At 42.8% G+C, this 25364-nt stretch overlaps 2 protein-coding genes across 13 annotated transcripts in view; both read left to right on the forward strand.

Annotated features, from left to right (window-relative positions):
• LOC125891208 (IQ motif and SEC7 domain-containing protein 1-like) overlaps nucleotides 1-17624 on the forward strand; it is a 129453-nt gene extending 111829 nt beyond the window's left edge. For 10 of the 12 annotated variants that reach the window (XM_049580262.1, XM_049580263.1, XM_049580264.1 and 7 more), the window contains 12 exons: nucleotides 424-1703; nucleotides 2882-3043; nucleotides 3375-3497; nucleotides 3893-4059; nucleotides 5891-6030; nucleotides 7091-7120; nucleotides 8682-8807; nucleotides 9863-9962; nucleotides 10204-10365; nucleotides 10727-10903; nucleotides 13848-13897; nucleotides 15214-17624. In XM_049580262.1, coding sequence (XP_049436219.1) covers nucleotides 424-1703; nucleotides 2882-3043; nucleotides 3375-3497; nucleotides 3893-4059; nucleotides 5891-6030; nucleotides 7091-7120; nucleotides 8682-8807; nucleotides 9863-9962; nucleotides 10204-10365; nucleotides 10727-10903; nucleotides 13848-13897; nucleotides 15214-15744 — 3048 coding nt within the window. In that variant the 3' untranslated portion in view covers nucleotides 15745-17624. The other 2 variants (XM_049580272.1, XM_049580273.1) reach the window with 2 other exon arrangements.
• A 4143-nt stretch (nucleotides 17625-21767) lies between these two features.
• Nucleotides 21768-25247, forward strand: gp9 (glycoprotein IX (platelet)). Its single transcript, XM_049581945.1, has 2 exons — nucleotides 21768-21960; nucleotides 24504-25247. The coding sequence occupies exon 2, from the start codon at nucleotides 24505-24507 to the stop codon at nucleotides 25243-25245; it is 741 nt and encodes a 246-aa protein (XP_049437902.1). The 5' UTR covers nucleotides 21768-21960; nucleotide 24504; the 3' UTR covers nucleotides 25246-25247.
• The last annotated feature ends 117 nt before the right edge of the window (nucleotides 25248-25364 follow it).

Consider the following 25364-nt stretch of genomic DNA (forward strand, 5'->3'; position numbering starts at 1 on the left):
ATAGAGGCAGCATATTTCCACATCTAACTGGGCAAATTAAAGGTTGATTTAAAATAACCAGAGTCATTGATTGTTGGAGAAGTGAAAAGATGAAACAAGATGGTTTTTGAGTGTTTTATTTTGTTTTTGTCAGCTTTGAATGAAATGTGTTTTTATGATGATAACATTACTGTTTATTTCAATGGTAGTCTGGTGGGTTTGGGGATGATGATTTCGGGCTGTTTCTGGTTAAACAAAAAGGGTCTTACTCTTCAACAAAAAGGTCTATTTCTGTAGGGATCCTTTCCACACTATTGTCAGACAGTTAAAATAACAATCTAAGCCTGTCAGTGGCAAAAACAAACACTTTTAGCGGATGTAAAGTGACGATGTGAACGGTCAATGGTTGGTGGAGTTAGCTAATTTCCTCCGTCTTTCCTCTAGGTGGAGATGCTGGAGCGCAAATATGGTGGACGATTCATAACCCGGCATGCAGCGCGCACCATCCAGACAGCCTTCCGCCAGTATCAGATGAACAAAAACTTTGAACGTCTCCGGAGCTCCATGTCTGAGAACCGCATGTCCAGACGCATTGTTCTGTCCAACATGAGGATGCAGCTCTCGTTTGAGGGCCCTGAGAAACTGCACAGCTCCTACTTTGAAGGAAGACAGGTGTCCATGACGGAGGACGGCACCCCGCTGTCCATGGTGCAGTCTGAATGTGGAGATATAGAGGTCCACCAACAGGCCAACATGGCATCTCACCCAACCCCGCAGGGTGACCTGACAGATGCCATCACAGAGCTGGAGGACGCCTTTTCCAGGCAGGTTAAATCTCTGGCTGAGTCGATAGATGATGCACTGAACTGTCGCAGCCTTCAGGGGGACGAGGGTCCTGACCCTGAGTCCATGGGCTGTGCTAAGGCGGAGAGGGAGGTGCCCTATCAGGTGAAGTCCCACCGCAGGGCAGCTGGACGAATGCACGATGAAACGTTGGCATCCTATAGTGATGTCACTCTGTTCATCGATGAGGAGGACATGTCCCCCTCTATGGCTCTGTCGAGGTCAGGGGACCAGCCCTCCAGCACAGAATCCGACTTGCGGTTGCGGTCAGTCAACTCCTCCCAGGACTACTGGCCTATTGACCCTAAAGATGAGGGTCGTGACACAGACACGAGCTGCCGCAGCACTCCTTCTCTAGAGTGCCAAGAGCAGCGTCTTAGAATGGACCATCTTCCTTTGTTGACCATAGAACCTCCTAGTGACAGCTCTGCAGAGCTAAGTGACCGCTCTGAGCGTAGCTCTGTCAAACGGCCGCCTGTGTATGAACCGCATGGCCACATCGTAACGTCATCTCAGGCGAGCCCTAAACACATTTCGCATGGACCCCCACCGCGAGCTTCCTCCCGTGACGATGACGCACCTCTGCGCCACCGCCACCGTCAGCTAGAGAGCCACTTAGCCATCAACGGCTCGGCCAACAGACAGAGCAAGTCCGAATCTGACTTCTCAGATGGGGACAACGACAGCATCAATAGCACATCCAACTCTAACGACACCATCAACTGCAGCTCGGAGTCCTCGTCGAGAGACAGCCTGCGGGAGCAGACGCTCAGCAAGCAGACTTACCACAAAGAGACTCGCAACAGCTGGGACTCGCCCATCTTCAGTAATGATGTTATTCGCAAGAGACACTACCGCATCGGCCTGAATCTCTTCAACAAGTAGGTACTCAGCTGTGGTGGAGCAGGTGTCTTGACCAGTGTTTGCAGGGATTAAGGGTTTAATAAATGGAGGTGATGTTAGAGAAGCCTCTTGGAACATCATTCACACACCTTGTGTTGTACTATAAACTGTAATCAGCTCTATTAATGTCAAATGCAAATATATTTTAAAAGATATTTACACAGAAGAAGACTGTTCATCTGTAGTATGACTGCGGTGTAACAAAATTTCTTTCTATTTCTTTGTAATATAGACTGATACAGCTGAAAGAGGCATTTCTAGTCAAAGTATCAAGTATACGTTAAAACTACTTTAAAGGAATACTACACCCACAAAATGATCACTTGTATGTCAGTTGTTTACAATGTATAACATTGGAATCATGAAGATAACTGTTTTTTCTACCTGCCTCCATGGTGAACGAAGAATCTAAAACAATATCGAGATAATTCCCGATAACTTGAAGTAAAAGGGGGTCACAATTAATTAACTTTTGCACTATAATCCAAGTCTCATTTATCCAGATGCATGCTCAGTACTTCTTAAACAGACAGCCCTTTCTGATAGGAAACTCAACTAAATATGAAACTTATCTGTGCTCTCATATAACTCCAGACTCCAGTGTCAAAAAAGTAATTTTACCTCACAGAACACAGGAGCTGCTGATCTTCCACTGCCTCAATCAGTTTGTGTGACTTTGGTGTTTTAAAGGGTGAGTTCGGATTTACCAATGTCACACAATAACACAAACAAACGACTGATCAAGGCAGTGGTAGACCAGCAGCTCCTGTGTTCAGTGAGGTAAAATTACTGTTTATGTCAATGGAGTCTGGCTTTGAAGAGAGCATAGATAAGGTTCACCTGTAGTTCAGTTTCCTCTCAGAAAGGGCTGTCTGTTTGGGAAGTACTGAGCATACGACTGGATAAATGAGACTTTTATTCTACTGCACAAGCTGTGTGAGAGTTTGCAAATGATCTTTTAATATAGTTTTGCGGTTAAATACAGCCCCCCTTTTTACTTCAATTTATTACGATTTTTTTTTTTTGAGTTTTTGGATTCTTCGTTCACCATGAAGGCATGCAAGAATAACACATTTTTCTTCAAGAATTCACGGCCACACGGGGCGAGGAATTGATATATTTTAAACTTACCTGCATCTTAATGTGGATTTATCAGGAAGCCAGAGAAGGGCATCCAGTACCTGACTGAGAGGGGATTCATCCCTGACACACCGGTTGGTGTGGCTCACTTCCTGCTGCAGAGGAAGGGGCTGAGCCGGCAGATGATTGGAGAATTCCTCGGCAATCGACAAAAGCAGTTCAACAGAGATGTCTTGGAGTAAGTATGATTCTCCCTAAACCTAACTATGACTAGATGAAAGTGAGTGAAGGAAAGATAAAATTGTTTGAAATGAAAATTTGTGGAAATATACTGAAGTCCAGGATCCTTGTCCAAACGTGGCACAGAAACTCCCTAAAACCCAACTCATTAATAATAATTACTCTTGGCACAAATATGCACGTAAATCCACTTTAACATCCTCTTTTATAAACATCTCCATGATAGGATTAAGGCCAGTTTAGCCCTCTAACATACAAAGGAATTGGTGATGATCACAGAAACTGTTGCCATGTTTGTGTTTAATTTCTCTGTCTCCGTCTGTCCCCAGCTGTGTGGTGGATGAAATGGACTTCCAGGGCATGGAGCTGGACGAGGCTCTCAGGAAATTTCAGAACCACATCCGTGTTCAGGGTGAAGCCCAGAAGGTGGAGCGGCTCATTGAAGCCTTCAGGTTAGATCAAACACTGACATGTAGCATTTAAACACAACAAACAAAGACATAATTGCCCAGGAAAACAGTGAACACATATTTACACATCCCTAAAATACGACATGTGATGATGCTTTGTGATCGTAATTCTAGAAGCATTTTTAATGTAGCCTTTTATTGATTTTTGAAAAGCCATTGCTGCTGCGTTTCCCCACAGCTGCGTTAAGTAGATAATCATTGTTACATAAAGAGAAGCAGCTCTGATGTTAACTTCTGTTTTCTTCTTGCAGTGTTGAAAATGTTTCCTCACTATGAGCAGAACTGTGTGTGTGTGTGTGTGTGTGTGTGTGTGCTGTAACCTGAGTTTGGCCGTAAGTTGAGATGGGTGACATTGTTCTCCTGTCTCATGTCTCCAGCCAGCGCTACTGCATCTGTAACCCTACAGTGGTGCGGCAGTTCAGGAACCCTGACACCATCTTCATCCTGGCGTTCGCCATCATCCTCCTCAACACTGACATGTACAGCCCCAACGTCAAACCCGAGAGGAAGATGAAGCTGGAGGACTTTATCAAGAATTTAAGAGGTAACATAACTAATGAGTGACGTAATCATGCACAAGGATGCAGCACCGCAGTATTTGTGAACACATTATATTTACTCACATTATAAAATGTGTCACATGCATAGTACACCCTTGGGCGTGGTTTGAAGTTTATATCAGATGTGAGACCGAGCTATTGTTTGGCACGTCACAAGCACGTTTCAAGTCCAAAGTCAAGCCTGACAAGTCAAAGTCAAGACCCAAGTCCTAACCCAGAGGCAAGCCAAAATCTCAAGGCACACCCGTATTTATATCTGTGCACAACAGCTTCTATAACATGTGTTATCTCTCTTATCACAACATAAGGCAATAAAAATAAGAAAAAGAAAACAGGTAGCTTTCGTGATACTGTCTACTGACTCTTTTCTTTCAGTGGTAGGTCGTCTTCGCTGGTGATTTGTTGTAATTTACTCTGTACTATAAAGCAACCTATTGTCCCGCTCACAGCTTTCTCCTTTTAAATGTTATCATCCCTCACACTGGCTGCCAATCAAGGCTTTTGATGTGTCACACACTTAAAATTCCCACGCACGAACGGTGACAAGTAGGTCCCCCATCAAGGTTAAATTAAATTTATTAGGGAATGGGTATGCACAACACACTGATACAGTCAATTTAAAATTCATTCGTAACGTTTTGTATAGGCTCAGTTGAATATTGCAGGAATTACTGTATGTGTGGTTATCACAAAATCCCACAGCACACCTGGATTGGCATCACAGCACACCATTTGAGAACCACTGTCCTAAACTTTGAGTCATAAACAAGTCATAATTTGCTTTTTACAAAATGCAGTGCCATTTTAACAACAGAGAAATGGAATATTAAATTTACAAGATCCATAAATGCTTTTTAAAATTTGTATTTATTTGTTCAAACGAGTTCTGCTGAGCTTAATCTTAAAAAAGTAGCACCACAACAGAATAAATTTTGTATGTTTCCGATCTGTCCTTGTCAGGTTTTGCAGAGCATATCCTTTTTTTGTTGACCACCACATTTTCATTTTCATTTCATTTATTTGTTTATTTGTACAGGGATAGTGCACATTAATGAACATTTCTGTAAATGTGCCAGTTTTAGCTGAGTAGCTAGTTTCCAACTGCAGTCCCCAGGTTTTATTTTTGGCACAAAGTGTGGCATAGTTTTGTTTTGTAGGCGAACGAAATTATCTTTGGAATTCTTTCTCCCAAGTGGCGCTCAGCAATGTAGCTTTAGTGCTGCATGGTTTTCTCCTGCAGCGTGACTGGATGCTGTCACTCTGGGTCAAAGTGGATCCAGGGAATCAAGTGTCGACTTGCTGCCAATGATTAGCGCTAGACATTTAAAGCCATGTTAAACGTCCATGTAACTGAGAAATGCTACTGCTTTGCTTTCAGAGAAGAGATTTTCATCTCAAGGGACTTAAATAAAGGTTAATAATTTTTGACATTTTGTGAATGAAGGGAAATGAATTGATATGCAGCAGACTTTTTAAATAACATTCTTTCAAGTCTTTGTGCTTGGGGGGAAGGTATCAAGTTCTTTCAAGTCCAAATGAAATCATGAGTCATTGGTGTTAAAATTTAAGACGGGTTGCGAGTCTGTTTTGATTTTGTCGATTCTGAAGTCATGTATTTGTGACTTCAGTCTGACTCAAGTCCGAGTCATATGACTCGAGGCCACACTTCTGATATATATCAAATTCTTGTCATATTAGAAGAGATATTCATTTCTCCCCTCACTCTTATCACCTCAAATAAAATCCTTCCTTTTAATAAAAGCCTTGAGTTTTACTGTATAGTGTATAATAACTGTGCTCTGCTCTGTGTGCCAGGTGTGGATGACGGGGAGGACATCCCTCGGGAGACTCTGGTCGGCATCTACGAGAGGATCCGTAAGCGAGAGCTCAAGACCAATGAAGACCACGTCTCACAGGTGCAGAAGGTTGAGAAGCTCATTGTGGGAAAGAAACCAGTAAGTCCTGTTTATTATCTACAAAGTTCAGTGAAATATAATATAAGTTTTAGGCATGGCATCAATCTGTGAGGCACATTTGGCCTGTAAGATGTAGACATCGCTGGTTATTCTTTAATCAGAGTTTAGGTCAAAGAAAGAACAGATTTAGAAAGTCTTTTGTACCTTTGGGTGTAGTTGTGTGAAGGGGGGGACACATGCCTGGGTTTAGACCTTCACGCTGGTGATTCTAACACCCGAAGCCCTTGAGAGGTGTCACCCAGTGCTGCAGTCTGATGAAAGATGGCCGCGTCCTGCCATCGTTGCACATTATTGTTCTAGAGGGAGAGGTGGTTGAATCCAGCAGTTAATATGGTGCCATACGTTACGATAATCCCCTGATTCACTCATCATTAGTCGGTTTGTTTCTGTGTATGAATACTGAAGCAGAGCTATTATCAAATTTAGTTCTGACTGTGCTCCAGCCCCTCAGGAGCAGGGAGAGCAGCGTCTCTGCATTATTCTGCAGGCAATGACGTCTCTTTCATGTGTGAAGGTTAAAAGTGTGATTAACCTATGCAGCCTCGGGGAGACGCTTGTCTTGCATGGAGGACTTTGTTTCAGTCGGTTTCCGGTGGGATGGAGTCTCTTCTGCTCTGCCAGTAATAACTGCGCGTGTTGGAAAAATGATCCCTCATCACCATTTAGCCGCAGAATTAAAAGCTCGGAGGACACTCTGTAAAACACTTTAACATGAAAACCACATTGGATTCCTCACCATAATAATCAGGTCCACTACTGCTGCACAGAGTGGGCTGCCAGGGGAAGATCTGTTTTCATTCCAACATCATTACAGACTCCCTGGAGTCCAGCTGCAGAGAAAGATCCCCACCCTGTACCCAAGAGGTGCATGTATCTTCATGGCCACTTTAAAAGGCTATAGGTGTTCACTGCAAGGGTGAATCCTTACACAGGCTCATTAATAAGCAGGAGAGATTCCGTTTTCATGTCAAGAGGCAAAAGTGTTCATAATCCTAACATAACAGCTGCATATAACATCATCTTTGTCCTCTCTTTTCAGATTGGATCACTCCACCACGGCCTGGGATGTGTAAGTAGACCAAATATCCATAAATCATACTATAGAAGATCATTTTTCATTCATTATTTCACTCTATGTGCACCATTTCCTCTCCTTGTCCCTGGACACTGCAGTTAGCGCACATCAAACAGGTAGTTTAAGACTCAGATTACCTGAAGAGGCAGAAACTTTCAACCCCCGAAGCATCTCATCTGTCGCTGCCGCACCCCAGAGACAGAATCCACAGACATAAATTGTTGGGTGGCACTGAGCTGCAGTGTTTACAGATTCAGTGCTCAGCAGGGTGTGCACCACCACAGGGTGCATGGCACGCACATGCCTCTCAGTCACAGAATATACTGTAGATCCGCCATTTATATGGAGATTATTCGTTTTAATCTTTATGGGAGGAATACATTAGTGTAGTTTGTAATGTATTAATGCTAATTTATGCAGTGGCGCTGCCATGGTAAATACTTGTTTTGGACCTATTTTCTCATCTGTAAAGACTCTTTAAAGTTCAGGTTAACAGTTTAAGAGGTTACAATAGACCATAAGGTATTTTATATAAAAATGAAGGTAACCATAGCAACAATTTCTACACTTTATGTTATGTCACCAGTTAATTTCACAGGTGAAACACAACTGATATGTACTAAAATGACAACAAACACAACATCTGTTAGGGATGCACCAATCTACCGGCTGAACATCAGTATCAGCCGATATTCACCTTGTTGACTGCCATTGCCCCATCAGCAAACAAGATGGCATTCACCAGTAGCCGATGTTTTTCTGTTGTGTCACATCAGTTTTGCACAGGCTAAAAGCACGGCTCAAGAGTAACTTCCCGTTGTCCCAAGGACAATAGAAAACAGAGATCTTCCCTGAGGTGCGTTCAGAGAGAAAGGATGTAGTAAACTTAATATTGACATGTCAGGGGACACACCCTGTTGTTTCCCTGTTAATGTTATATTGTAAACAACAAATCTGTGTCAAAATCGTCTGGAGGCTAGTTGATGTTTGCTGTTAGCAGCTGGTAGCCTGTACTAACAGCTAATAGATGTTGCATTGAGTTACATTGTGATGCATTCAAGCTCCATTCAGTTACAATGAATATTGGGCGAAGGTAAATTAACGTTCCCATGATAGAATTTAGTAGTTTAGTATATGTGGGATCAAAGTAAACTACAGTTCCCATAATTCATAGTATTCATGGGAATGTGTCCTCTCATCAGACAATAAACTTATAATTACAAGCCATAATAAACAAGCCATTTAAAGACTTAAAGCTAATTGTAACAGGATTTTTCCACTATTTTCTGTCAATTTAAAAACCTGAACAAGACTAATCAATGATTAAAACAATCATTAGTTGCACATCCACACATCTCGTCTCTCCACACATCATTGTGAATGCCGTGAGGAATGCAAAACACGTAGCAGGAGCAGATCAGTCATCCTTCAGCTGCACCTTCTTTAAATTCAGCTCAGAGGAAGAGGTGACTTCTGTTCCTTATTACCTTTTGGACCGTGGCCATAATGACCTCTGAAGTGTCGGTATCTGTGCCTCTTTTTTTCTGCCCTGTAGGTGCTGTCGCTGCCCCATCGCCGGCTGGTGTGTTACTGCCGTCTGTTTGAAGTGCCAGATCCCAACAAGCTGCAGAAGCTGGGTCTGCATCAGCGGGAGATCTTCCTGTTCAACGACCTCCTTGTGGTAAAAGCCCTCTGCTGTCCTCTCATTTCTCTCCTCTCCTCTCCCCAAATCTTTTAAATTTTTAATATACCTTCAATTTCGTGTCAGATTATTACAGCATGTATTTAAATGTGGCAGGTTTGTCTGCTAAACATTAAGTCTGTGAACTCAACTCCAGAATAGTGTAACAAAAATAGGTTTCAAGATTAGCAGATTCCTACACTACTTATGTTATGCAACTTAAAAATAATAACTTCAGACAATTTTGGCCTCTGTCTAGGTGGCAGGAGTGAAAATTAGTCATCATCAACATTTGTTGTGCTCTGGTTTCAGAGTAATGAAGACAGTTGGAGAACAATTAAATGGAAAATAGGGTGGAGGTGCTACAAGATGATTTCTTTCCTCTGCAACTATTATGTTTTTTCAAATGATGTACAGATTATTAGGTGTTTAAAAATAGTGCATACAGCTGCTGTAAACTGGGTAAATGATCTCCATGGGGGAACATGTACCTGGATCCCCCTAGGTTTGAGCTTAACCCTGAATTTTTACATTTGGCTCTGCCCCTGCTCCTCTTCCCCCTTCTCTTTTCTTCTTTATTTTCTCCTCTTTTCTCTCCTCTACTCCTCTTTTTTCTCTCATCTTGTTTTTTGCCCCTCTCCTCGTTTCTCTCTTCTCCTCTTTTCCCTTGTCTCCCCTACTCATTTGTCTCCTCTTTCCCTTGTCTCCTCTCCTCATTTCTCTCCTCTTTTCCCTTGTCTCCTCTCCTCATTTGTCTGCTTTTTTGTCCCCTTTTCCCTTGTCTCCTCTCCTCGTTTCTCTCCCCCCTCCTCTTGTCTCCTCTCCTACACTCTCCTCTTTTCTCTCTTCTTCCCCCCTTCTCTTTACCATCTTCCCTTTGCCCCCCTGTTTACTCTTATCCCCTCTTTTCTCATCTCGCTTCATCCCTCCCCTCTCATCTTTTTCTTTCTCCTTTTTCTCTCATCTCCTCCCCTCTTATCTCTTTTCTCCTCTCCTCTCCTCTCCCCTCCCCTCATTAGACCAACCCTTAAAATAATCTCTCTGTGTGATTCCAGGTAACTAAGATCTTCCAGAAAAAGAAGAACTCTGTGACGTACAGCTTCAGACAGTCCTTCTCTCTGTACGGGATGCAAGTCATGCTGTTTGAAAATCAGTGTGAGTGGCACTTCCTTTTATCCCGTCTTTAACCCTGTGGTGTGTTCGCCGACAGTGTTTACATCACAGGATTTGATTCAGCACAGTAACACGTCCAGCAGAAACGGGAGGTCGAACCAATGGGCTGTGACATTGTTTATACTCTCCAAGCTTCACACAGATTTCACCCAATGTGTTTTAACTTGGTTTTGATCAATGGCCCTTGTGTAAATGCCTCTCCCTCTCTTTGTCGCTGCCCCAGATTACCCAAATGGAATCAGACTTACATCAGCGATACCAGGTGCAGACATCAAAGTCCTCATCAACTTTAATGCGCCCAACCCCCAGGACCGCAAGAAGTTCACAGACGACCTACGAGAGTCCATTGCCGAGGTCCAGGAAATGGAGAAATACAGAATAGAGTGTGAGCTGCCTTTTTCTCCCTCCCATCCCCCCTCTGTCTACCTCAGGCTGTGTAAAGTAGAAACAGGGCATGGTCCTCATTACTCAACTGCGGCACTTTATGAGGGAGAATGTTTACAGAGTTCACAGGATGGCTAACAGAAGGGAGAGGGGTGTTTCTTCTTGACATTCAAAAAGCAATTGCGTCATGACAAACAAAAACAGGATGCTGGAAATTATGTAAGTCAACAGCGGACGTTTGTGAGTTTCAGACAGTGAAAGGTGGCTGAATACATTACAGAGAAGTTATAAAGTCATTCCCTGGCCTGAGATGTAAAACCACTGCCACTTACCTCAGTCTTTCCTTGGCTCCTCTCCTGCAGCCGAGCTGGAGAAGCAGAAGGGGGTGGTGAGGCCCAGCATGTCCCAGAGCTCCGGTCTGAAGAAGGAAGCTGGCAACGGGAACATGAACCGCGCCAGTCTGGATGACACCTACGCCATGGGCGAGGGCCTGAAGAGGAGCGCCCTCAGCAGCTCCCTGCGAGACCTCTCCGAAGCAGGTACAGCCAAAACGTCTGTTTTTACCAGCCGGTTCTTTAAGGGAAAAGTACTCTCCTTTGGTCATCCGCCTCTCTGTGATGATGTCAAGGGGATAAAAAAATAGCAAAATGTTGTTTCACAGCACCATACATTGATTTTAGACTTCTCCCCTCTAAAGGGCATCTCCGGTACTTTTCAACCTGGGCCCTTTTCTCCCGTGTTTTAGTATCTGAGTGACTCGTGGGAACAACAATTTTTTAAATTGGCCAGGTATTGAGAGAGAGTGCTGGAATCAGGCCACAGTGTGACCACTCAGGGTGTGTGCGCTCCGTCAATTTACGTCCACTAAAACGTCGACTGACAGGCTCAGATTGTTATTATGAGTGTATGAAAACATTGCGGAAAGTACCCTTCAGAGAAATGAAATGTTTTTGTAAGGTTGGCCGAGTAGCTGAACCACAAAAAGTGAGCAGAACGCCCAGTTATGCAGTCGGACAAGTTGGACCGTTGGTAAGCGTCTGCCGCCCTGGTCTACACAGTTTATCCTGAACTGTTGGACCTTCTTGGGGCTAGTGTGCTTTTCTCCCGCGGATTCATTATGTTGAATCAATGCAGAGCCCATCTATGAATTAAATCACTCTGATTGGCAGTTGGACTCCGCACCCGAGACAAAAAACAGAAGGGAGGACTGGTGCTAACTAAATGTGCTCTTGTCTTCCAGCATTGGGTTGCTAACATGCTAACTGGCTAACTAGCATCAAGACAGTTTTCCGGTTTCCCTTTTAGAGTACTTTATAGTCTCTCACGCAGGCGGAGAGCGTACGTGCTGGTTGGCCGTCGGCTGTAGTCTTTGCGGTGTGTTCATGTGCAGCAGGGGGCCTCCATCGCCACTAGCTCTCAAAAGCCGGTTTGTGTGTCTCAGCCTTTAAAGTCATGGAGCCCGGCAGCTCTGCACACTGGTAGTTCTCTGTTTCAAGGTGTGACCGTAACTGAATTCCCCTGAAACTCCAGCCTCCTGCTTTTTATTAGCTGGGTCCTATTACAGGGCACGTGCAACCCCCCTGAGAGTGTTCCTTACCTTCTGAGTGGAGGCGTGTTACAGGAAGACAATGCTGGAAATGCTAGTGAGAGCTGGAGGGAGGAGTACTGGTAGTAGTTTGGTGTGTACAGAAAGCGATTTCCACTGTTTTCTTCCTGCGATAAGTCACCTCTCAAGAGATTTCTCTGTAGGGATCTTTTCTGTAATGTTGTTTGACACTATTAGTAACAATCTGAGCCTGTCAATGGCAAAAAAAGCCCTTTTAATGGATGTAAATTGATGGTGCGCACAAGTCCGTGGTGGTTACAGCGTAGCCTGTAGTGCTCTCTGTCAATACTGGACCTGTTTCAAAAGTTGTTGTTCCCTCAATTAGACACTAAGACATGGGCAAATAGGATCCAGGTTGAAAAATACAGGAGTTACCCTTTATATCCACTAACTCACTCATGATTGAATAGTTTGGTCTGAGCGGTGTGTCCTTCAATTTTTAACCTCAGCGTACTTTATTCTAGAGAGACTCAAGGTGTGCTCCACCTTCTCACAATCCAAAGACTGAACACAGACCTATTTGAGAAGAGGTTCATTGTTTAGAAATGCAGTTTTGTCTTCTCAGTGATGAATGAAATTGACGGGCAGTTCTCACCCCCTGATCATCTGGATGATTTCTGAACATTTCCATTCATGTTTTTAATCGTCACTTTTTCTTCTTTCTTTCTTTTTTTTACCTAGCACTTCTGCACCCCTCAGTTTGTTTTATCCAAAGACATTTCATGATAATCTTCTGTTCTGATTCAAACGTCATTGGCCATTTCCTCTCACGTATATTTGTGAACAAGAGAAATCAGTGCTGATGTGTAACAAGATCAAGATTTAGCTCCAGTCGTGGCGTTAACAGTCATTTCACATCCATGAATATCAGTGTTTAGCACAGCCGCTCTGATTCCCTCAAGAATACATTTCATTCATTACAGATAACAGCTATGTGAAGTTATCGGGTGATTAACTTGATAACAAAATGAAATCCAGTCAGGGGTCTGCCTCACTGTTGGTAATACGATACGCTTTGTTCCTATGATCACTACCACAATGGGGAATGATAGGTCAGTCAGCGAAGAAGCCTCTAGAAGTCCCTCCTGTCTCCTGTGTTCTTCAATGCAGGACGTGGCATGTTAGTGGGGTCATTTTTGTTAAGTGTTTTCTTTTTCCTTTCCTGCCATACTCCCATTTCATGTGTATTTACTGTGTTATTTCCATACACATCAGGTATTCTCCTGTTTATGTGTGATTATTGGTCATGTATCATTGGCTGAGTGTGCCTAACAACGGCGAGAAGTGCTCTGTTTGCCCTCAGACCTGTATATGCCTGTACATCCCATGTGCAACAACCACTGTATTGCTTTTGATGTGTCTCCTCCTTCGTGACTGTCACTGAGACTGGCTTTTCGCCAACCTTGACCCTTTTGAAAATCTACATCTTATGACAACAGCAACATTAACAAGTTGTCATATTTTGTAACAAAAAAAAAAAAAAATCTGGGAAAATTTTGGTTTCGGCATCAAGACATAGCCTGTAAAACTCCACTGTGGACATTTGCCTGATGAGTCCATGTTTATAGAAATGCATTCAAAATTTTAAGCAGCTCAAAGTGCGCTTTTAAAAAAAACTGAAATCACTGAAATTCAAATGCAGCTTTCAGCCTGAGTGAAGATGTGAATTCACTACCCAGCTAGCCACAGCACCACCTGTCACCCACCACCCTGAACGCCTGAACGCGCTCTCCCCTTCCCGCCCATATTTGGACCTTACTCACAGTCACAATCCACTGCACTGCCCCCCTTTCGGGACTGGTGGGCGGCCTAAACGTCTGTAGTCGATCCAGGAGTGCTGTCGATCTCTAATCTGTGGTATTGCATGTCTCGGGCAGGCAAGCGGGGGCGTCGCAGCAGTGCAGGATCACTAGACAGCAATATGGAAGTAAGTTGGAAGCAGCTGGTATCCAAGCTACTCTCTATGTGATGATGTGCACTGTGAAAACACACCATTTATTTTTGGTCTTACACCTTCTTTGCTTCATAGACTCCAGTCCATTTGTTTGGATCATTTATTTTTCTTCCTGGGATGCCTTATAACCTGCTTGCCTCAGTTAGTGTGCATGCATGGGTTGCCTGCCTTCTGATCCTGCCCCCCTTTTTTGGAAGCCAGAGGTCTCCCTTGTTTTGGTCATGTTATATGACCAATATACACCTTATCTTCAAACAAGCATGACTCTACTAATCCCTCCTCTGATCCTCTCCCCCCTTGTCGCCTGTCTCTGTCTTTCATTCAATCACATCCAAGCGGTTTTCATTTGGTTCCTCTCCTCTGTGGCAGGGTGGTAGCTCTGTGAGACACTAGGAAACTGTACATCTCCTGAAGCCCCTCTCCCTGTCCGGGTCTTTCTTTTCTCTCCCCCCCCCCTCCCCCCTTATCCCACAACTTCTCTTAAATGCTGTAAGGTTCAGGGAGGAACTAGTCAGAGGTCTACTGACGGGCTTCACACGGACTTATAAAGATGTGGATTTCATTCATTCATCTTTCCCTCATTCCATGTGTCCATGAGTTCATGTGTTGGGTTGAAGTCTGGGACCCTGAAAATTTCATTCTGCTTTTCAAAGACGTCATGTGGTCTTTCTCCAGGCTTAGACGAAGCATGTGCCAAAGGGGTTTTCTCTCTCTTTAGAAGAAGAATTCAGACCTGGATAGTGAGCAGTGTTGGACCCAGAGAGGGGAGGGAAAGTGTCCAGGCCTGTTGTGAAGTCTGCACACGAGAGCTTAGTTCCTCCTGCCTTCTGACTTGTAGTTGAATGTGTGGATGCTGAGTTTGCCTGTCACATCCTCTGCATGTGGAAACTATTATAACAAGTTGCATGTGTGACTCTTAAGAGGGTTTGGCACACTGACTGCAATGAAGATGAACTGTTGTCTTTTCTACCCGTGTTAATGTCATTATTTATGCTCCTGATGGTGTTTATGTAATTACTCTTGTTGCAGATTTACTGTCTCAAGCCGGTTAGCTCCTTTGAAAACAGGCTCCCTTCATCTCGAAGCTGAATATATTCCTCGTGTTGCTGCTGCCTCACCATGACAACATTTTTAGTTTCTCATTTGCATGCCCTATAACATTTTGCTACTTGTTTATCTTAAATAAGAAAACTGTGAATCCATCCTGCTGGTGCCTTGTAGCTGTAGATTAGTAGCTGCCGTGCACAGTGTCTGACGGACATGCTGTTGCCTTTTCTTCCCACCTGCAGGGGTCCATCATTAGCAGTCCACACACACGCCGGAGAGCCACCACGCCACGTGAGGGTGCACCCCGCGGCCATCCCCCCATCCCTAACTCAGCATCCACTTCCATCCTTGGGTCGCTCTTTGGCAGCAAGCGAGGCAAACCGTCATCCCAGGGCCACTCCCCTTTCCCCGCACCCGGCCAGCCCACCCTCATATCCCACAAGCCCCACCCAACCAACCTGCACCACACAGCACAAGCAGTACACCCAGTGCCACACCACGGCCACCACACCCAGTACTGCCAAGTCCCGCAGAACCCGCCACCGTACCACCACCACCACCACTACCACCCGCCTCCCCACACGCAGTACCACCAGCACCCGGGCTACGGCTCGCACGCACACCAACACCCCCACTCGCAGCACAGCCATTACAGCCAGCATCCCCATCACGCCTCACACTCCCAGCATGCCCCTCACCACCACAGTCAGCAAGCGGGTTCGGCGCCTGGCGGACCCAAACCTAAACACAGTGGCATCAGCACCGTAGTGTGATGCTCCAGAGAGGAGGAGCGAGGAGGGGACTTACCGAAGGAGGGACAATTGCTTACACCAAAGGGACTGACAGCATAACTCTATGGCCTGTCCACTGTGTTTTACCGCTGCTGTGATGGAAACCAGTCACACGCAGTCTCCTTTTTCACCTCCAGGTCCAACTAATATGCAGGATGGAAATCGGACTCAAATCTTCCACCAGGGGCCTTTACTAGTTTGCCTGATCATGGGCCTGGCCCCATCAGGGTTTTTGTGGGGGTGGGTTCTGTACAGGAAGATTCTCTATGTTTTCCACACACACAAACACACACAACGCCCGGCCGTGACGGCTGACGAGAAAATGTTTTCTCACCGAGCCGCTCCCCACTGCTTCATCCTCCTCAATAAGCCTGTCTTACCTTCACATAATCAGGAGGAAAGACGACCTGAGACGAGAACATGGCTGACTGTTTTCTCCGTCACAACGAAAGGCGTAATTTCTTGTGCACAGCCTTTTCCTGGAAGTCGACTTTCAACTCTTTTGGTTCGCAGCTCCTCCCATCATATGAATGCAATTTGTCGTCGCCTCCCGTAGAGCTCATATGTAGTGAAGAACTTAGCTATAATCATTTCACACTAACTTAAATCAAAGGACAGGTAAACAAACTGAGTCGACCGTCTCAGTCATTGTAGTTCTAGTGCTGTATTTACTGTAGATGACAGCTATATGTGTTGTCTCCTAGCTCTCATAAATAAATGTGCCAATTATTAATGCATAATCTATTTAGTCAAGACTTCATGTACAGTATATTGTGCGTAAAGTAATTTGTAAGATTATACTTACAATTATTATTATCAGCAAAAATGAATTTTATCAGTATTATACTGACTCTGTGGTAACAGGATGTAGATCTGAAAGGAGTGAACTCCCCTTCAGTCCGGCCTATAATCTATTCTGGATATGTTTTGCCTTTTAGAGCGGATCAGAAGGAGCCTCTGGGTGGCAGCTGTTGCATATGGGCCTCAAAACGCTGTGCCGTCACAGCTGAAGCCTCAAAGCAGACTTCTCCTGTCGGCGGATGATAAACTGGGTCGGTCGGTTGTTCTAATCTCAGTTTACGTCTCGTACTGTGGCTGCTTTAACTGTAGAAAGTGACGAGTGAAAAGACATTTTAAATACAGCAGGAGGCTCAGATTGATTGTTACAAATGGACCCACAGAGCGCGTCAAACACGTAAAGTCTGTTGCCTTTAAAATATGCAACAGCTGCTCTCTTGACTCTTAAAATAAAAAAAACACTTCTCTTCTTTTTGCCTTGTTTAGTGCATTTTTTTATTCGCCAACAAGGTGAGTAAATAAAATCAGTTCTTACATAGTGAAGTATTTTTTTCATCTTTTTTTTCTATCGTACGTGCAATATCTTTGTACTGATTTTGTACATTAAGAACAAGCAAGGTGTCCCTCCAATTTGTTTTTTCTTTTCATGTTGCGTCATTATTTATTTATTTCCTTTTTTTTTGTTGTTTTCGACCCCTGTCAGAGTCTTTCTCGGTAAATTAATGTGTGGCTGTCCTCGTGGTCGTATGAGAGGCACAGACTCGGAGTTCAGTGGAATGTCTAGTAAGTGATTTTTGCATGTAATGTTATTAATGTGAGGCTATCCTCTGCACATTGTATAACAAATCAGTGTTACCATAGCAAGTTTAAGTGCAATCATGTTCGGAAAAGCGCAGACTTGTACTCAAAGAGGAAGTCTGTTATTTTGTTGACCAGGATGAGATTCAGGTGAAAAAAAAAACAACTTTTTTTTCCATTTAAGAATATATAAATACTTACTTACACAGTTCACAGTGGAAAGAGGAATGTGTGTATATATTTTAATAAAAAGGAATATGCTTCTCTTTGGGCTGAACAGAAATATTTTGCTGGATAAGCACATATGAAAGAACACTTTCATTTTTTTCAGGAAATGCAGTTATAATATACAAAATGCAAACTGAACAAAGGAACTGGGTATATGTAAAGAATAACTTTCTACATTCTACAAATAAGAGTCTATTCTAGTGTGTAAATTAGTGACAGTAAACTGTTTGTCCCGATATTCAGGTTGTAAATGTATTTTAACATTCACAGAGAAAAAACCATTGCCATAAGTCAGGCTTACTCTCACACATTTCTCCTCATGTGAAGCAACAAGGAAACAGATGACAGACATATCACGTTACGGGATGTTAATGATCAGTTGAATGTGTCTTTCCATTGATTTCCTATATTTTTTGCTATAATTCTGAAATCTTGGGACGATGTAAAACCGAGGAATCTGTTTATTTCGGTGTGTGTTGTAGTGCTTCAAATGTCTACGGTCATTCTTTGTGAGAACGTGCCCCGATGCACTGCATGGATCATCATGTGTCCTATTCACTGTGAGCTGATGGGGAAAAAAGAATCAGCCTATAAATTGTTTTGGTTAATTTGGAATATCCTGGTGTTGACATGTTCTTGTTGCTCCATGTTAGTTATTGAAGCTCAGCATGCATCTCATCAACAAAGCCATTGTGTAAAATACAAACATTGAAGAACATTGCACTTCTGTTGCCGAGGGCTTTCATCGTGTAAATATGGGATTCTTCTTTTTTTTTTTTTTTTTTTTTGGTGTGCAAGCTGATGAACTGCTCGGAAGGAGGGGTTTATCTTTAAGAAGCTGTAAAGGGACCAAGACGGGGGGTTATAGCAGCTGTACATAATGTGTATAGGATCAGTACTCTATTCTGATATCCGCAGTTAAGATCAGGATGTATATACATCACCTCACAGATGGATTAGAGGGGGTGATACACGAACATATCGACTGTCTCTGCCTCCAGCTGTCGTGAACTGACATTTGCTGTAGAAATAAAAAAAAACCAGACTGTTAAAAGAAAGTTCGCTGCCATTTACATCCGGCTCTCTTTTCATACATGCAACACACACACACAGACAAACATACACACATCCTGCTGCAAGCTGTTCAGTCTGGTGTGAGACACATTTAAAAAACAAAACAAAAAAAAAGGAAAAGACAAGAATGGCCTCATTTATATGTGCATTCTGTTTGTACAGTGAGTAGTGAGACCCCAGTTATTGTAAAACTTCAACTGTGACAATGTTGAGAACGCAAAATAAACGAATATATGACTTATGGTACGCACGTGTTGTTCTTTCTTACCAAGCCAGCTGTCAGAGTGAATCAAAGGGAAATTAAACTCCTTTTTCCTCCTTTTTATTTAATGCATTTTACATTAGGCTTTTATCTGTAGGCTCCCCTATCTTCCACTTCCAGGCTCCAGCATTACTTTCCATTACTTAGTGTTGCAGCATTTCCACTAGAGGGCATGCATTCAAGTGCTATAAAGTGAAAATGAAAATCTGTGCCATGACACCACCTATGGGTGAAAAGTGTGCCTGCTACACAGCTCCTCAGCCTGTGGAAGTGAGTGTGCATACTCCTATAGCTCAGCTTTAAACCACCTCTCTGCAGCTGTGGACGTGTGTGACATTCAGGGTGTCTGCAGGTCCTTAAAGAGTCATATGTCTTAAATTAAATTGTAAATATTAGGCCTTAAGAGCCATGAAATAGTCCACAAACATTTGATCTAATTTCATTCAAGTCAAATTTTGTGCATGAACGTTTTTTAAGTTACAAATCTTTAAACTTGCCATTATTGTATAACTGTCTTTTAGGGGTGGAAATCACCAGAGCCTACATGCTATGATATTGTCACAATACTTTCTGAACTTTTTTCAGTGGCAGATTATGTCCCCGGAGGAAAACTGTGTCAACATCAACAGTTTTATTGAATAAAATAAAGTTTTTGGTCTGTTCATGTTGCAGTAACATGTATCTGGTGGACTGAGAAAAGCAACTGATTATATTATTTTAGTAGGCGACCAAAAGTTAAATTTGTATTTGTAATATTAATAATTTTTATAAAATTAAAAAAGACATGATCAATGAAACGATGTGAAAAAAAATATTGCAATACTATGCTGTACTGATTTTGTTGTCTTGTTACTTTATACTTGCACTCAAGGGTGTAGGTCTTATTTCAGCATTTGGGGGACACACATTTGAAACTGGGGACATTTTAAACATCAGTTTCCAGCATTCTGGTTCATTTTTATGCAGCATTTTTTTGCGGTTTCTGCACAAATTTATGGTTAAAGATGTGAAATTTATGGTGGTCTTCAATTCTGTCAAAATAAAAGTCATCTTCTGCTTTGCTGTTTTTATTTGGGGAGGACAAATACACATGTTCTAAATACTGAGGAGGCTTGCATACTTGGCAATCTGGATATACGACATGTTTGACCTCTACTTGTGGCCCTAACTATTGCCAAGAAAACAATACTACTAAGCTGGAAAAGTAGGGGGGAAAAAACAACACCTCACACAACACATAAAAATGGAACAAAACAGAGCTCAAACAGTTCAATAAAATATTTTCACCAATCCACAAATCTATTCTGTTGCTATTGAGCTAATGCTTCAACCAAGGTAGGAATGTAAATGCAAGCATGCAACTAGGGACTTACTAAAACTGAGCTTCTATAAGGCAATGAATATTGCGGAGGGCGTGGCTCATCACATAAAGGTGTATAACATCTCAAGGGTTTCACCGATCACCACGCAACTTTGTAGGCATATGAACACACATAATCTGAGGGGACCCCTCCATTATTGACCCCATCAAACAAAATGGGGGCGCTAGAGAGCTAATTTCTTATCTAGGCTGAACCGCCATATCGATCTTTACTAAACTTGGTAGATATGTAGAACAGGATGCCTCAAGGTGACTGGAGAAATTTAACTCTAATTGGCAACTGGGTGGCGCTATAACAACTGAAAAATGCTTAAAAATGGCTAAAATGTGACCAATCGCTGTGGCTCCCCCTGTGGACCAATGTTTGTTTTTGTTTTGTTTTTTGGTATGACTAAGTCATGGTATGGTATGCTGTTCTCAATGGGTATGGACTAGTTTAAGTTAATTTTGGTTTAATAAATACTACTTGTTTTAAGTGAATCTTTTGCATGGACTCCCTGCTTGTCACAGTCACTGAGCCAGTTTGTGACAATGTGGGAATGTGTGTATACAGTATATGAATCATCCTGCAAAACAAAATACATTCCAACCCAATGTGTTTTATTTATCAGTAACGTTTGTAAATCTATTGTTAGGTTTCTTTGTTATTGTATTTGGTAGTATGTCCATACTGTCAACATGTGTATGGACGAGTTAGTAGTCAGATGCAGGGGAGAGGTGTGGGATGATGGCTCATGGGAGAAGTCAGTGTAGCCGTCTTGTGAGCTCCCCAGCACACGCACAGATTCAGCACTCCATCTAAATGCAATACTAAAATGCTGCCTGGCTCCTCCAGCACATTCAGTCTTAAACCATAAACTCAGGCAGTGTCCTGATCCTTGGTCTGGGCCACAGTCCTCTGAGGGCCAGCACACTGCTGCATGAAAAGGGAGAGTTGTAATCAGAACAAACCAGCAGCAGTTGTGTCAATCAACTCACCTGGTGCTACTCTCATTAGCCATCCCTCTACACCTCTCCCCTGCAGCTGACTACTAGCCACACCCACCTCTACAGACACCTCCACAGACATGTTCCCTGCATCTAAATCTATGTAGACACCCTCCTTAAATTGTTTCTTTGTAGATTTTTCCGGATATATGTCCACTCTGCTTTGCAGCTCAGAATTCCCATTAAGAAACATTCGCTCTTCAGCCTCTGGCTCACTCAGTATTTCAAACATCTCACAGGTAAATTTAATTTCACATAAAGCTGTACATGCTCCCAGCTGTATTCTGCAGTAAAGTGCCCTCTGTGCCCTCAGCACTGCAGTGGATGTCATAAACACCGTGTGGGAGAGCTTCAGATACACTTCGCCACTGTTTCTAACAGATAAACTCTTATCTCCTCTGAGCAGATGGATTTCCTTCATGTCAAACAGGCCATGACCGTGCAGTGTTATTGGTGCATTCCTCACACTGACGCTGCTCCGTCCTGGGCGTACGATTATTATGTTTAATAACACGTCAGTTACAAACAAGGGAGACCTAGAGTTCAGGAGGACTTTTGAAACGTTCTTAAGTTCAAATGCAACAGAGGAACTAGGACAGGGAATATATTGAGATTTTAAGGATGACTGGCAACACCAGAGGAAACTTCCAAGTTGGTCTGACTCTTAAAGGTTTGTATTCCTTTTTTTGGTTGTTGCTTAAAGGTCCAGTGTGTAGGATTTATGCTGCGTTCACATGGAATCAAGGAGATGGTTGACAGCAAAGTTGATATCAGTTAAGTGGACAAAAGCAGTACAGTAAAATTAAGTGAGGCCGGGTGGACAGTACTGCAGTTCAAAGTGAAAATATTTTAACTTTTTGCTGTCCTCTGGGGCAGAGTTTATAGCTGGATTTTACGTAGCTCCGTCACACAAGGTGAAAACACAGGTGAGCTGGACAATCATTGGACATTAGTAGAAAAATTACACAAAATTATTATTAATATAATGGCCTATGGCATCACCATCACAACATATCGTCATGTGTGTTTCTTGTCTGTTTTTCCTGTACCATCCAGAAGGGTGACTGCCTGATTTCATGTGAATGCAGCATTAGCAGGATTTTTTGGCAGATTTTGGATATAATATAAATGACAATGTTTTCATTTGTGTATAATCACCTGAAACTAAGAATCATTGTGTTTTTGTTACCTTAGAATGAGACATTTATAGCTACATATGGAGCAGGTGCTCTTCCATGGAGTCCACCATGTTGTTACAGTAGCCCAGAACAGACAAACCAAACACTCTGTGCGTTCCAGTACCCATACTACCATGCTATATAGTATGCCAGACTAGGGATGACACGATTATTTGATTTCACTATTAACCGCGATTTTAAATGCCACAGTTAATTATTCGTAAAGATTCCTCAGCACCGTCACTCTCCAAAGATTATGCTGGGACGCAGAACCATATACAGTAGGCAGATCAGCGCAACTCTCACAGAATGAAAACAAAGTTACACAAGTGGTACAGGTGAATAGGCGTCTCCGAGTGATGAAGTATGAATTATTTATGTTTCAAAGGGCATCTATAAATCAAAAGCTAGCTAGATGTTTTTTTTTTCTTGTTTAAAAATTCTCTTCTCAGGTCCAAAAGAAATGTTCAGAAACATTTTTGTAATATAGTTTACAGAAAGTCTGTAAAGAAATACATGTAGCATTTGAAACCTTTTTTCCCAAATGGGAAATCCTGCTGTGGATGTTTAACACAGAGATGATTTTTGTTTAATTCCAATGGGATTATTGTCATTAAATCTTGTACTTTTTGGTTATCTTTCTTTGGTGCTACATTATTTTTGTTATGTTGGCATGGGAATAAATGAAACTTAAAGATCTATAAGGAGTATTCATGTGATTTTACACATTTATAGTGTGATATTAATTAATGCATAATAATCGTGATAATCATAAAACCGTGATTATTTCTCTGACAATAATTGTACCAAAAAAATCTATAATCATGACATCCCTATGCCAAAGATTCAGTATGTCTCAAAACATAGAGACATACTATGTCAAAAGCAGTACGCCAAAAATACCAGGATGTCTTACTACATCCGGTCCGATTTTGCAGTGTGCAAGCCAGCATGCTTTTCTGTCTATTCTGACCCACAATCCTCTGCGTTGTGGACGATGCGTCACATCGACTGACCCGCAAACAGATGACAGCTGATTGACTGCTCAGATGGCAACTCATTCAAGGAATTGCTGACTAGTTGAATAGTAATAATAGGAATGTTGATTGTTTAAGTTCACTGTTGCAAATAAAAAATGTAATGATGTAATGATAAATGAAAGTTAAACAACATACATTGCAAAGTAACAACAGCAGATCTCTCTCCGTCTCTGGAGAACTCCGTAAGTGGCCTTTGTTTTATCTTCAAAGTAACGGATATAAAAGCAAGAGGATCAAAGTTCAGGGTGTAATGTTATGAGGAAGTAGTATATCCCGATTGTGTCCATACTGCACGTAACAGTACGCACTTTTAAAGGGCAGCTGCAGTTCATACAAAAAGTAAAAAGAAAAGGTATAACATTTGGAATGTACCCACTGACTCTAGATAGGGCCATTTGTGTTTCACAATATGCAGTCCTCAACATTAGATGTCACTGAATCCTGAGTGAACCGGCTCTTTAGAGTGAACAAACCAGTCCCTAATTTCTTTGTTTTTTGCTTTAATTTACTCTGTATCCATTAATTTCAGATTATTTGATCCAGAACAAGTTGAGAGAAACTAGTTTGTGAGGGAGAAAGACAGTGCAGCTGCTCACTCGTTCACTTCAAAGAGCTGGTTCAAAGACTCGGCTCGTTTGTGAACGTCACACACATCACTACAATATCCAGATCACAGCAACACACACACTCACAGCAAAAAAAACAAACAAACAAAACAAAACAAAAAAGAACGAACGAACGAACCGTATCTTTGAACCGGCTCTTCAAAGTGAACGAGAGCCAAAGAACTGGCTCTCACAGGTGAACGAGAAACCCCACCACTAAGATCAGGGGTAGGCAACCTGTCCATTTTTTTAACATTTTAATTTGGTTTTAGAATTCTCCAATGAAACAACTTGCTGAGTGTTACACCATAAGCATCCTCTCTGTTACCATTATTACACAAACTGGAAATTACAGTGCAAATAGAGACTAACCTTGTCCTGATCCTGCAGGATGCCCTCCACTTTAAGCCTAGCTGTCTTCCTTGTCTGGGCCACGTCGAGCACATACACCACTGGTCAGGCCTGCCTATGTTCGGCCCCACTGCCTGCTGGTCGGCAGGTCAACTGCAGCTCTTTAAACCTGGTGGAGCTGCCTCACCTGCCCCCAGACACCACAGAGCTCCATGTGCAGGACAACCAGCTCACCTCAGTGTCTCCAGGTCTGTTTGACAAACTGGTCAGACTGAAAAAGGTCTCTCTATCTGGGAACCCCTTCCACTGTGACTGCAGGATCCAGTACCTGAGGAACTGGTTGCTGGGGAACAAGGCTATTGTGCCCAAGGAGCCCACCTGTGCCAGTCCGAGCTCTGTAGCTCACAAAGCCATCACTGAACTCAGCGATGACTTCTTTTCTTCCTGTGCAGCACCGAGCTGTACCAATGGGACGTTTGACGCCATAATGGCAGTGATGCTGTGCTGCCTCGTTGTTCTGCTTCTGTTGAGCTTGAAATTAGCCAGAACCTCCACCTTTATCCTGTACATAGACGAGAGACATTCAGGATTCGAGGCCGACTCTTTGCGCTCGCTGAAGCCCAAACACAGGAGGAGGCTGCTCACCACAGATTCAGACTTCAGCACCACTTCCCTCCCTTGTACAGAGGATCTAGAAACGCCTCTTCTCAACATGGAGTTACTGCCACAAGTGCTGGATGTGTTGCACGAGAAGCACAATATAAAGATAAAGTCGACCTGAGGGACCTACTACAGTGGAATTAGAAAGACTACAAGTGGCAAAAAGGGCAGTAACATGACCAAGGATTTCTTTGTTTTTGTTGTTGTTGTTTTTCTAACCACTGTGGCCACGTCTCCTGA

The sequence above is a fragment of the Epinephelus fuscoguttatus genome, linkage group LG7 (assembly GCF_011397635.1).
Source record: "Epinephelus fuscoguttatus linkage group LG7, E.fuscoguttatus.final_Chr_v1".
NCBI lineage: Eukaryota > Metazoa > Chordata > Actinopteri > Perciformes > Serranidae > Epinephelus > Epinephelus fuscoguttatus.

What these genes read in the sequence shown, in the direction of transcription:
- gp9 (XM_049581945.1), top strand. Translation starts at nt 24,505, where the DNA reads ATGCCCTCCACTTTAAGCCTAGCTGTCTTCCTTGTCTGGGCCACGTCG.